Source organism: Pezoporus flaviventris, unplaced genomic scaffold (genome assembly GCF_033815535.1).
Source record: "Pezoporus flaviventris isolate CSIRO_AGI_PZ_B2104156 unplaced genomic scaffold, CSIRO_AGI_Pfla_v1 ptg000066l, whole genome shotgun sequence".
Taxonomy (NCBI): domain Eukaryota; kingdom Metazoa; phylum Chordata; class Aves; order Psittaciformes; family Psittacidae; genus Pezoporus; species Pezoporus flaviventris.
Window position 1 is genome coordinate 8,628,696 of NW_026892614.1, and position 13,022 is coordinate 8,641,717.

Sequence of the window (13,022 nt, forward strand, 5' to 3'; positions counted from 1 at the left end):
GGCAGACAAGGTACTGCATTTTGTGCAAGTGTTTTGGCAGCTCTCCGTGCCCCTACACACGTGGAAGATGTGCTCAACCTCACGGTCCCCACAGTGACAATTTTGGTGCAGGGCAGAATGACACAAAAAAGGGATTATGGCAGATCTCTTTAGTGAGAATCCCTTTAAATGAGAGCAGTATTCCTCCAACAGATAGAAAATGAAATTCGCATGTGTTTTGTTTTCTCTATGATGTCCAGACTTGGCAGTGTAGAAATCCAGGATATTTTTAAGTTCTCTGAATATATTGTATTCTTTCTTCACAGGTACTGGCCATATTTAGATGGGAAGATAAGAGAAGCGTTAGTATTACGAAGTATTAAAGTACGACTTCTCATAAGTTTCTCAAGAGACACAGATCCCCTTACTTTTAACTTTGTTTCATCTCTGAAAGCTATTTGCACTGAAGTTCCAAGCTGTAGTTTGAAAGTTGTAAGTATAATCCATATTGCTTTGTAATACATTTCCCTCCCCTCCAAAAACCAAGAAAACGTCACAACTGGGAGGTGTTTTCTGTTAGTATCAAAGCATTTAAATGAGATTAAATAACACAGGAAATGTAACGTAATGAACTGATTTTTTTCCTAGTAGTGACAACTACAGAAATTAAAACAAAACAACAGAATCATGCCAAAAGGCAGTCTGTGTGGTAAAACACTACATCTGGTCTTTCACTGCAAAGCTAATAGAGTGAACTGTGGTCATCTCTTGTTTATACTGGCTGATGTATGTGACTGCACAAAAATGAGTTTTAGTTGGGATTCATGCAATCTTACTGTTCAGCTGTGTAAGCATCTACTATTCCTTTAGTCAAGTACAAAGTACAAGAAAAAATAATGAAGATTTTACATTAAATTCAGGCTACAGATCAGAATTGTGAAGACTAGAACCACCATTATGTGACCACTTTAGACATGCAATACAGGGAAGTGAGAAATACCATATCTGTTACATTTGTATTAGAGAAGAGAGTGTCTGGTAAGTACCAATTTAAACTTGATACAGTTCAGTTTAATGGAATTGAGGCACACTGGCAATCAAAAATCTTGGATCAATTCATCATGGATGAATTCCTTTTTTTTTGGGGGGGGGGTGGTTTGGTTTTCTGTTGTTGGTTTTTGTTTGGATGGGGGTTTTTTAATAACTGTCTTAATCTGCTGAATTATATGACTTCTTAAATTGACAATCCACTAAATCATTTTGACTTTTTAAAATCTACACTTATTAAAACAAAGTAGTATTAGTGTTAGACACACAAAGTGATATTTATGCATATCTAGAAATAGGGATTTTTGTTGTAATGTACACTGTATTACAAGCTCCCTAGCTAAGAAACAGCATAAAGTGTGGTTTTAAGTCAAAAAGCCAATACATGGCTGACACTACTTAAGCCACTTCAATTTTGAGTATTTTCTAGCTTGTTCTGTGTTTATCATCAGAATTCTGTTTATGTATTTAAAATTATTTTTTATTTAAGTGCACCTAATGCTCTACGTAATCATACCCGTTTCCATCTATTTGCAGCAGGTAGAATCTTTAGTACAGAATTTATCTCATCAAGAACTAAATGCTAAAAGAAAAAAAACCCCACAATCTAGACATCTCTTCTAGGTAGATATTCTAGCTAGAATATCTGCAGGTAGAAAATACAAATACCATTTCCAGTAAAAAATAAGACTGCCCCAGATTTAAATAGTTGTAAAGATACAGTGCACCTCAGTGATCTCTGTGCTCCGCATCATGTGTTCCACACACTGGGTAAGTCACTGCCTTAAACAAGCCTTGGTATGAGTAATAGCCTGACACTTGGGAGCTTACTGGTATCTGCTTGATTTTGGCTGAAATTGTGAACAGGCTCTGTCATAACACTCCTTTACTTCACAAAAAGATGCAAGAAAGATGAGTACTATTTCTTAAAAACTCCATTGCTTTTGTATCTTGACATCTGTTCTGTCTATGGTCAAAGTGAAACAAAAGTGGGATGTGGAGGAATAGGAGAACAAGGTGAAAACTAAATTTAAATCTTTTGAATTATTGGAAAATTTTTCTTTTCCTTTTTGGTTCTCCTTTGGGCATGAGCATACATAAAGTGAAACTAAACTCTGTACAGAAAATGCTGTCATGCAGATGTGTTGTATGTGTTTATACACAAGAACACTGAAATATTAAGAGAACTGCAAGTTACAAATTCAAATAAAGTGTTATGAATTAGCTATGAAACCTCTTCTCCTAAGCACTAATTTAATTTTAAAGCTCTAAACTCCTAAAGTAAGAACAGAAAAAATTAATAAAACGTTAGCAGAAGGTGGTGTACTGTTAACACAGTACTTCTGCTGAAGGCGCATGTTGGACAATGTTAGGCTGTGCTACTTGATGCCAGTGCTGGTTTACTTGCTCATCTAAGGTACATGTGCGTATCGTCTTTGTGAGGGCAGATAGGTTTCCCTACTGGTATCTGTACTGTCAAGCACTAAATAGCTTCTCTGCTGTTGCTGGAGAGCACGTTACATTTTCAATCCCCTTCCTCCTGAATCTGAAATTTTCTCTTACAAAGTTGTAATACAAACAGAACACTAACGTATGATTTTTCCATTCAGCACATCTGCTGAATCTATTTAAATTTGACAACTCTAAGCTTACACGATTATTGTGCTTGACTATTTTCACATGAAGGTATGTAAATTTTTGTGAATTCTCCTAACACTGGGAAGATGACAAGTTGTTATGTTTTGGTTTCTAGCATTGAATACTTCACCCATTTGCACATTTACACTATTCTTTGCAGTATTAGTATGTTACTCATCCCTGTGTGAGTCCTGTCCTTGACTGTTGCCCTAGCTGTCCATCTACGGGACACCCTAAGCGCCCATCGACTGTGCATGTGTGTTCACAGACACTGTGCACACCTGTCTCCGTTCCCATTTTGGTGCACCAGGAAAAACATACATACCCATTTTCTTCTGGCTTTATCCAGAAATTCACAACCTTTCAGATCTCTGGCTTGCCAAGTGCCCCTACTTTCTGTGCTGGGCACATGCTTGCAGTGCAGTTTCTCAGGCACACAGTCTTGATGTTGTCCAGGAACTAATCCCTAGTATCTACTAAACCTTCCTTTACAGCTGTTAAGATGGTTTGTTCTAATTTCTTAAAAAGTGGAATGCAGTAACTGCTTTAAATGCAGTAAAAAGCTTTAATTAAAGATATGATTTCTTTACTGTGAGATTTGTGAGTCACTGGAACAAATTGCCAAGGGAGCCTGGGGCTGCCCCATCCATGGCAGTGTCCCAAGGCCAGGCTGGATGAAGCTTTGAGCAACCTGCTCTAGTGGGAAGTGTCCCTGCCCATGACAGGGGAGGTTGGAACTGGATGATCTTTAAGGTCCCTTCCAACCCAAACCATTCTATGGTTCTATGATAAATCTCACAGGACAGATAATACAGTTTTACATAGAATAATCTTTTCTAGTGACCTTTATGAGGCAATCACTCAAACAGTTCAGGTTGTTTGGCTTGGTTTTGAATTAAAAAAAACTGTATTTGGAATTCTGCTAGTATTTGAACTCATGACAAGCATTAAGCTGTGCAAGATAACAAGGCCATGTACAGGTAAGTAAGCATGCAGTGACATACCAGATCAAGAGACTGTTTATGGAAACAACTTTTTCATAGTTACTCATCGTAAGTCTGTACCATATTACCATCCAGTATCAGGGCACTTGAAAAAAACACAAGCTCTTTTAGTTTTAATCAAGCTGATGATGTAGTCAACCACACACATCACTACATTTCGATAATGAATTTAGTATTTTACAGTTGGGCTTTCAAAGTAGCAATATTATTCTGAAAGACATCTCCATAACCTAAAAAGATTTGTTCCAGGTTTGTATCGAAAAGAGCATGGGTTCAACAGATGAACTTTGCATTAAAGAAAACAGACCCCCAAGAATGATCATGGAGTTTTGGGGTGGTGTTTTTCTAATACTATTTTTTGATTTCTTAAGTGGGTGCAGTGTGTAGCCCGTTGCTTGTACCAGTGACATGCTGTGAATTAGGTTTTTTCTGAGCATCTACACCATCACCTCAATCAAAGTTTCCCAGTAATGCGTTAAATATTTAATTTTCCTTCAACATGTTACTCTCTGCTTATGGTTTTAGAATCTCTGTCTATGTATTGCTTTCCTTGATGAAACAAACAATACTTACATTTGTACTGGAAAAATCTCATTTTTGTCTGCTGCTGATGTAGACAGGAGGTACCTATAGCTCCAAAATAATCAAACAAACAAAAACACCCTAAAAAATTAAAAAATCTTATTGGGACTTCACCCTTTAAGGTAAACCAGATGTATTTTCCTCCTATCGTCTGGAAAATTTGATCTTTCCATATCACATTTAATCCTGAGAAGTTTCCAAGTTTCTGAAATCAGCAGGTTTCCCATTGAAAACTGCAATGTGAATATAAAGATATTAATTCAGTTGTTGGTGTGCCTGCCAATCTGGGTCATGAAACAGACTTCAAACTCCAATCTCCCTCAGTGACTGAGGAAATGAGCTAAAGAAAAGTTCCTGGCTCTTACCATGCAGAACACGAAGATGGGGATTTTCTGGTTCAATCCACAGCCTTTACTACCTGGCACAGTTTTACTTTTAGCATGCAAGAGCCATGCACTTTGTATAGCTCAGAATACCAAGGCATAACAAATATTATAAACTATAAGAACTTACTCAGCAATACAATGTGTAGTGTTTTATTAAAATTAATGCTTGGCTATAAAAACTCAAGCTGTTCTGTAGCACTAACTCATTTTCAATAAAGAGTAGAGAACAGACCGTATTTTTTAATGTCTATTATAGAACGGTTCTTATTAACCTGCAGTCCACTCTATTTTGTGGCAGAAATTCTTTGACCTTGAGGAAGAGAATGCGTGCTTTCTTAAAGAACAGAAGAACACTTCCCTTCCCAAATTAAATCGTAACAAATATATGGTGACTGATGGAGCTGCATATATTGGTAAGTAACCACATCTCAAGAAATTCTAGTCTGTAGCCAAAAGCCTGAAGTATCACCCATTTGTAAATGAGGAATCTACAGATGACATGCCTAATAGTTAATTTCTTTCCTAACCTGGATAGAAACTAAGCTTTCAGCTTCTTCTCATTTAAAAACTTCTCCCCCTTCCCCCAGGAATCAGTTTCTCAAAAGCAACAGTCTGCTTTCAGTGTTTAAAAAGAGCCTGAGAATACAAATACAGCACACTTTATGAAGTAGGCATAAATTGGCATATTAACATATCCTGTTTCTACAGTCCAAAGAAGATGCACAGATCTCCACTTCCCATGTTATTACTAAAGGTGTAAATACTGTTGTACAGATGCCTTTCATCCTCACCTTCTGAAGTATTGTTCCATTTACTGCAATGGCATTTCAGATACCCTCCTAACAGCAGGTACAGATCTAAATAGTAATTGAGGTTAAAGGTGTATTTTATTTAAGTAAGGTCTCTAGCAAAAGTTCATTATCCATCAAATGCTTACTGAAAACAGGCTGATAACTTACTTCCTCTTAAAAAAATATGACTGCTTGAGCTGTGCGTGAGCTGCAGGATCAGAAAACTGCAACTGAACTGAAAGGTAACTCATGAGATTTTATAAAGCTAAGACAGAAAAAATGCATTCTAATAGGCTGCAGCTTGATACTTTACTAGCTTAATTACTCACTCTTACTGCAAAGGGCTTAAAGCCAGCAATTGCAGAGGCAATGAGTGAGGGCAAAGGCTTCAACCCAGAAGCATTCTGCCAATGCACACACAGGGATGCAGAATCCCAAGTCATGCAGAGATACAACCAAGAGCTTCTCTGAAAAGCTCACCTTGCTGGGCTCTAAGCACACCCACCCACCTACCCTGCTCTCAACCTGTCCAAATCTTATTTTTCACTTCCAGTAGTGCAGCTTATTTCTCTTGTCTCCCAAATGTTTTGAGTCATTGTGTGTATATTTTTTTTTACTCTATTTTAAATTCCTTACAATAGCCAGATCAAATTTTAGTAACTTAGAACCTGTCTACACAGCATGGATTCTTAGCTGAGCTGGTTTTTTTCTTTCCCATTGTCCTTACATACTTACATATACATAAATGAAAGAAATACATACTGAAAGCAGTGTACAATGCAAATGTATGTTAAGGACCTGATACACCTTTTACTTGAAAGCGTAGGAAGAAATGTCCCATATGATGAGACTTAGAACTCTTTTCTGCTGAAGTAGCTGAAATGATACTGAAATAAAAGGAATAAATTTCTCAGATACCTTACTGTTTATGTATGTTCAGATGTTATTTTAAAAGCTGACCTCTACTAACAGCATTTTTTTTTCTCCAAAATACTGCATATGTTGTAAATGTACAACTTAAATAGTTCTAGTTCTAGTGAAATAAAAAGAAATAACTGAAACACTTGGTTTACCTGTTCTCCATTAATCCAATTAACCTCTTTGCCTTGTGATCACCAGGATTTGGAAAGTTCGTTTGTTACCTTAGATTTCAACAAAGGCGATAATAACTGGCATAAAGCAGTAAAACCTGCTTTTCTTTCCTGAAGCAGTATCTATCAATGGGTAACTTGCGTAAGATAGATCTATTGGTTTGGGTCAGCACTGCCATCTACTTTAAATTATTTATACAGGAAAAAAGAAAAATCATTCTTGGCACTGAAAAGGCTGATAAGGAAAGTAGATGGCGTAATATTACACTATATGCAAACAGGAGAGCAATTTAGTTCTGAATAAATAAAAGAACCTGGTTTCACTTCTTATGAAGGATTAGAGCTGTTAAACTTCCAGAAACTCTGCACTGCACACTGGTATGTAATGGAGTTTTTTCTTTCCTGCTAGTACAGAAAACTTACTTCTGCCTGTGCCCAGGTAGGCACTGGGACAAATTATACTGTATCATGCTGGATTGGCTTTGGGGAGATCGCTTTTTTTTGTTGTTTTCTCTTTAGTGTCAGAAACTCATTGTAATTTCCTGCCTTTACTCGTAGGTAATTTTGATTGGGTAGGCAATGCTTTTACACAGAATGCTGGAGCTGGCCTTGTTATCAACCAAGCAGACGCGGGAAACAGCACGAGCATCATTAAACAACTCAAGGCTGTTTTTGAAAGGGACTGGTATTCACATTATGCCAAAAGTTTACAACCAACAAAAATCCCAAACTGCTTTAATCACAAACTTAATAAAGTGACATCAAATAAGACTGCCATGAGCAATGTGAATTAGAAAGACTATTTTACTGTTTAGTATGGCGATGAAGAAATGACGCTGGGCTGTAGCCCTCTTTCTTTCATATTTACAGACAAAAGACATAAAAAGCAAAAAAAAAAGTTTGGTGGGGGGGGTGTTTTTAGGAAAAAGCACACTTATATAAAAACTGTCTAAACTATATTCTCTATATTGAATTATTTAAGATTTTCAAGTTTGTAACTTCTGACACTGAATGTCATTTCTGCTTCCACGTTAATTTTAATGTTCTGTGTTTAAATTTAACAGCATGTGTCAATTTTTCTGTTTCAGTTTTAGGATTTTCCCTTATTGCAAACCCGGCTAGAACAAACTGTGAGGCAAAACCAGGATTCATGCTATGAAAGGCAGAATTCTAACATCAGTTATTATTAATGTTCAAGTAGATGGCAGGTTTACTGTGTTAGAAAACATAACAGAATAAGCAAACTTTCACCATACAAATCATTCCTTTTAAATAAATAGCCAGTCACTTGAATGCTTCCTTATTTGAGCATTTAGTTTGAGTATCACTCCTCCATGTCTTCAAACTAGCCTTAAAACACATGAGAGTTACATGACTGGTAATTCATTTATCTATCTAACTAGCTCCTAAATGTTTGAGAAGGTATTGGGGTTGGTCTCACCAAATTCATCATAATCCCAAAACCCTTTCAGATAAATGGATTTTTTTTAATCAAAGTAATATGGATTCCTTTCAACATAATAGTGATTGCAAATGGTGTATGTTTCATCTAACAAAATCTCTGGATTAATAGCAAAGACCTAGGACTGAATTTTTTTGTGGTGTTTTTTTTTTTTGTAATCTCAAGGAAATGTCTTCCCCAAGTTTAATATTTATCACGTGAGAGTCAGCAGTTGCGTGATGACTCATTATCACGTTATCATATTTTATAGATTATGCATATATAAAAAAATCAAATACTGCTTTTTAGGAAGGTCAAGGGTTATGCAAAATCATGCAATTGTTGTTAAATGTTCACAGTCATTTTATTTTATTTTACACCTAACTTTTGCTTAAAAAAAATAAATCATGAAATGGCACTTCACACACACTGTCATCCATCAGCACAAACAGAAATAATTTGCTCTTAAACAAAAAGTTGCATATAGATGTTTGACAATGATTTTTCTCTAGTCAGAGCTGTAATAGCTTCGTTTCATGATAAAGATGTTTCATTACTATCCCTCTGCTTCTGTGGAACAAATACAGCCATGAAAGCAAACCGTGTTCTGTGGGTTTTAAAACTTTCACAGAACTTTTTGTAAAATGCACACTTTTTGCACCTGGCTGTATGCATGAAGGCACACTTCAAAAGCAGGAGAAGGAAAACCAACCATACCCCAAGGTACTACTTTAATCTTAAGAACAAGTTAAAAACTGTGACTTTCAAAACACTGGTTTCATTTACAAGGTCAAAGAAAGTTGACATTTATTTTAAAGGAAGCACAGCTTAGGAAATTCTAATGAGGTAACATATGCACAACTTCAAATTGCCAGCTTAGACACACCACAAAACCAGTTATGATCACAAAAGGCACACTTTTGACAAAGAATAATTGTTTCTTTTGCAATTGCCAAGATTTACGTCATCTTACTGAAAACAGTTACATAAAAGCTAAAAGTTGTCAACTTCTACGGAACAGATTCTGCATAGCCCTACTGCTCAATAACATTCTCTAATACTCAGACACACACATGCTGTTTATTACCCCCCCCCCGCCCAACAGAAAAGCATACACTCTTGACATTCATGTAAGAAATAAGTGAAGGAAGGATCTTTGTGAAGAGTGATTTGTGTATTTTCTTCTTTCTGTATATAATTTAGAATATGTACAGCAGGTATGGGAGAGTGATCCCCAGCACTTAATTTACTTGGTGGGGTTTTTTTGTTTTGTTTAAGAAACAAGTATTAATCCATGTTGAATTCTAGTGAAAATTTCAAACGAGTTATACCACCATTGAATTTAGTCTTGAGTCAAAGCTAAAGAATACCAAATCAAACAAACAAAAATCCACCACATATTTAGAAGCCAGTTATTTGTAAAGCTTCTGACACCCCCAGACATGGGTGATCTTAACGCTTGATATAAACTTAATACTTAGTCCTTAGATAAGATACAAAAACACCCCAACCAAACAAAAAAAACCCACTGTCCAGCATTGTTAATTGTAGCACCTGATGGCAGTAACATACAGGAATGAATCAATGTATTTTTTTCCCTCTTGCATTATGGATAGTAGAAGTGTGTTAAGTATTTTAAGACATCTTGTAATGCGGAGGTAATAACGGAAGATCCGAGTGGAAGGGAACTCTGTCAGATGATGAAGCTAAGCCATCTGTTTACAAAATAGGATTTAGTGATGAAATCAGACTGGAGTTACCACTGACCTTCTACTTACTATATCCAATGAATGGGCCAGATGTAGTAGTTTTACTGGACAGATACTAGGGAAATACAATCATGAATGTTGGCGAGATGCATTCGTTTACAAATGTATTCTTACTGGCCTGATAAACAAATACTGGTGCTTCAATGATGCCCCCAAAAGCAATGATATGTAAATGTACATTTTAAAAGTGCATTTTGTTGAGGTTTTATGAACAGAAAAGTTTTGGGTTTTTTTTAAACAACTTTTGATGTATAATAGCAGTCAGCCATCCTACATACAGACTGGCAGACTCAAGTTTCAGATATTTTACTAACTGTTTAGAATGGCAGCAGCTCCAAAGTAGTACAGAAGGCTCTGGTCTGTTACCTTAGCCAAAAGAAAAAGTGCATCCTTGGACTTCAGCAAGTAGGAAATTAAAAATACCAGATTATTTTTTGAAGTTGTTTAAGGGGATTATACTCAATTATTTGGTTTGGGTTAGCACTGTTACTGTTTGACTAGATTTGCTGTAGCAGCCTTGATTTTGGCTTCAGATCTTTTTACCACTGTAAATAAATCTGGAGCAAATCCATTATAGAGCTTGCACATGGGTTTAGCAGGGATCAGAATCGAGACCTGCTTGCTTCCTCTTGCTTTAGCTCTCCTGTGTAACACCGTTGCATGGGCTATTTCCAAATTTAAGGATCTGCATTCAGTGGTTTCTCACAGACCTCACAGGCATAATCCAAAAGATGCACTTTCTCTAATCCCCTTGTAACTGGCATTGGTAACTCTGTTGTATTAAAGGCAATTTCCTAAACAGAATGGCTTTATTCTTAAAGAATACAGACTGTAATTGTTGTTTGCTGCAAACATTTACTAGTGCCTTATTCATACAAGCTTTTGTTTAACTGCCTCTCACATGAAGTTCTGCTAAAAATGTATCTAGTACTGCAGCATACAGCAACCTTCCTGAGACTACATATTGTGTAGTCTACAGGTTAGTAATGAAAACTAGAGTCACAAAAAGACAAAAACTGAATGCGAGATGTTGGTCCAAACCACAAGCACATCTAAATTTGAGCATTTTTATCCAAGCCCAGTTCTACAACAGAATTTCACAAATACTCCTGTCTCTGCTATCAACTAATCCACAACACAGAATTATTCTGTCCTGCCACGGTGTAAAAAATAGGTAAAATCTGAATTTCCCCAACACCTGGCTGATACTAAAAGCATAACCACAGAATTGCTGTAGGCAGGCACAGGATGAAGTCCAAAAATCATGCAGTGGTTACTTTACCATTCTTGCATGTTACGTCTCAAGTTGCTTTGAGCTGGCTTACCATTTTTTTCTAGCTGAATCATGAATTAGTATCCACAACTATTCTCATCTTCTATTCCAAGGCCAGAAGAGCATGGATTATGTGCCATGGCACAACAGCCATAGCTGTACCCTACAAGGAACAGATCTGAAAAATTAAGTTTTGCACAATACAGGGCCAAGTGTTCTTCAAGTAAATCCAGGCTCTGTGGGTGTTAGAAACAAGTCAAAATGCCTCAGAAAGCTATTCTTAAGACATACCCGTTATTCACTATACTACTAGCTACCTAAATTCTACTTCTTCATTGAGATTTGCATACATAAAAACTGGACTAAGCTGTGCGTGCGTACCTGCCATTTAACCCTAAAAAGAAACTCAGTCAAAGAATTTCTAGGGTATTTTTTTTGTGACTTTAGTGTGTACTTACTGAAAATGGAGCAGACTTTCTCACCAAGATGCTAAAGACATCAGCTGGCTACTCCAGTTCTTCAAACTGAAATCCTTTATAAATATTCCCATCCTGAATATCATGTGCTTGACTCATGAGAATGGCCTTATAGAGTGTGCTAAGTTATCTTAAAACCATTTTGGACTTCAAAATTAACTCTTCATTTTAATACAAAAATACTAACTACATGTATAGTATGTTTCCAGATAGTAATTTCTGGCATTGTGTTTTAAGCCTACTCTTATGCCTTCTCTACATATATATTAATGTTTTTTTAATCACTGTTAATCCAATTCAGTCTATGTAAAAAAAAAACCAGAATGAATCCTTGGTGTACTTACATTCACAATAATACCTCCTGAGTTGAAGACACCAGTAAACATATTCCACTGGTAATACTGCAGAAGTATAGTAGCTCAACTGATACTGTAGGGCAGTTGTTTTTCTTAGCTGTAGTTTTTCACTTTAATTACTGCTGGATGTTATTTATGAATTTCTCAGTGTTAAATCAGGTTGCTGTTGCATCATCACTTTGCACAAATGCCTTAGAAGCTTGCCAAACTAGCATGTAAAAGAAACCTCATTCAAAATAGTTTAGACAGGAAAAGAAGAACTCATACTTTACACTCTGTGGATGCTGAAGTCAGCAGATGAATTCCAGTCTTATAATACAGTGGAGCTTTCTATTGTACCTCCTGTTTTGACTAGCCCTGCATGGGCTTCAAAGAAAAAGTCTGTGAGAATTGTATGTTTGAATAATCTTGAGATCAGGAATTTACAGAGAATCTGACTGAAGAATCCAGCTGCACTGAGCAGGTTCAACACAGTAACTTGAATAGGGTTTTTATGAAAACACATTTCTATTCCATATTCATATGCTACAACTGCGTTAACACACTAAGGTTAGGCTTTCCATAAAGTTCAAAATACACACAGGACAAAAAAAAAAAAATCACATTATTGCGAATTACTCTGCTATAATCAATAGAGGCAGCTCTTTTGTTCACTATGCTGCAGTTTTACAGGAAGACCGTAATAAATCTTTTTAATCCACTGAAGTAAACATGGCAATTTTCCCTTTAAGAAGAGAAATAAGATTGATGGCTGATTCAGGCTACAGAACAGAATATAATAAAATGGCTGACAACTGTAGCATTCCAGAGGACGGTTATGTGCTCTTTTATGTTGCAGGGTGACAAACATGAATGATACAAATTACATGTATCACAACAGTGTTGCGTGAACACCTGTTGGGAACTGCATCTCACATCATTGTAATATCCATCCCTCCTGTAACAGTATAAAATGTAGTAAGGGTAGAGAGGAAGGGGCAAAAATAGCTGCAGAGGCAAACCAATTTGAATCAGACTGAGTTAATAGACTGGGTGCTGGCCTAAAAGCTCTGGGCTACATTCACATTTTGCTTCTCTGCCTGGGAAATCCTGTATTTCTTATGCATTCACCTTGCTTTTCTTTATACAAGTGAACTCCTATGGTTGTTTTCAGAATGAGGAAGGAACCTTTGACAGCTACAAACTTAAG

The 13,022-nt window shown here is 36.5% G+C and overlaps 1 protein-coding gene and 1 long non-coding RNA gene across 11 annotated transcripts in view; one reads left to right on the plus strand and one right to left on the minus strand.

Moving 5' to 3' along the window:
- The window catches only part of PLD5 (phospholipase D family member 5), a 166,071-nt gene extending 158,154 nt beyond the window's left edge, over positions 1-7,917 (plus strand). For 9 of the 10 annotated variants that reach the window (XM_061471155.1, XM_061471159.1, XM_061471156.1 and 6 more), the window contains 3 exons: positions 306-471; positions 4,935-5,049; positions 7,077-7,917. In XM_061471155.1, the coding sequence (XP_061327139.1) occupies positions 306-471; positions 4,935-5,049; positions 7,077-7,312 (517 nt within the window). In that variant the 3' untranslated portion in view covers positions 7,313-7,917. Of the gene's footprint in view, positions 1-305; positions 472-4,934; positions 5,050-5,344; positions 6,011-7,076 lie in introns of those variants that run through there. The other variant, XM_061471157.1, reaches the window with a different exon arrangement.
- LOC133278420 (uncharacterized) overlaps positions 1-13,022 on the minus strand; it is a 57,793-nt gene that overhangs the window by 20,470 nt on the left and 24,301 nt on the right. The window lies entirely within an intron of this gene.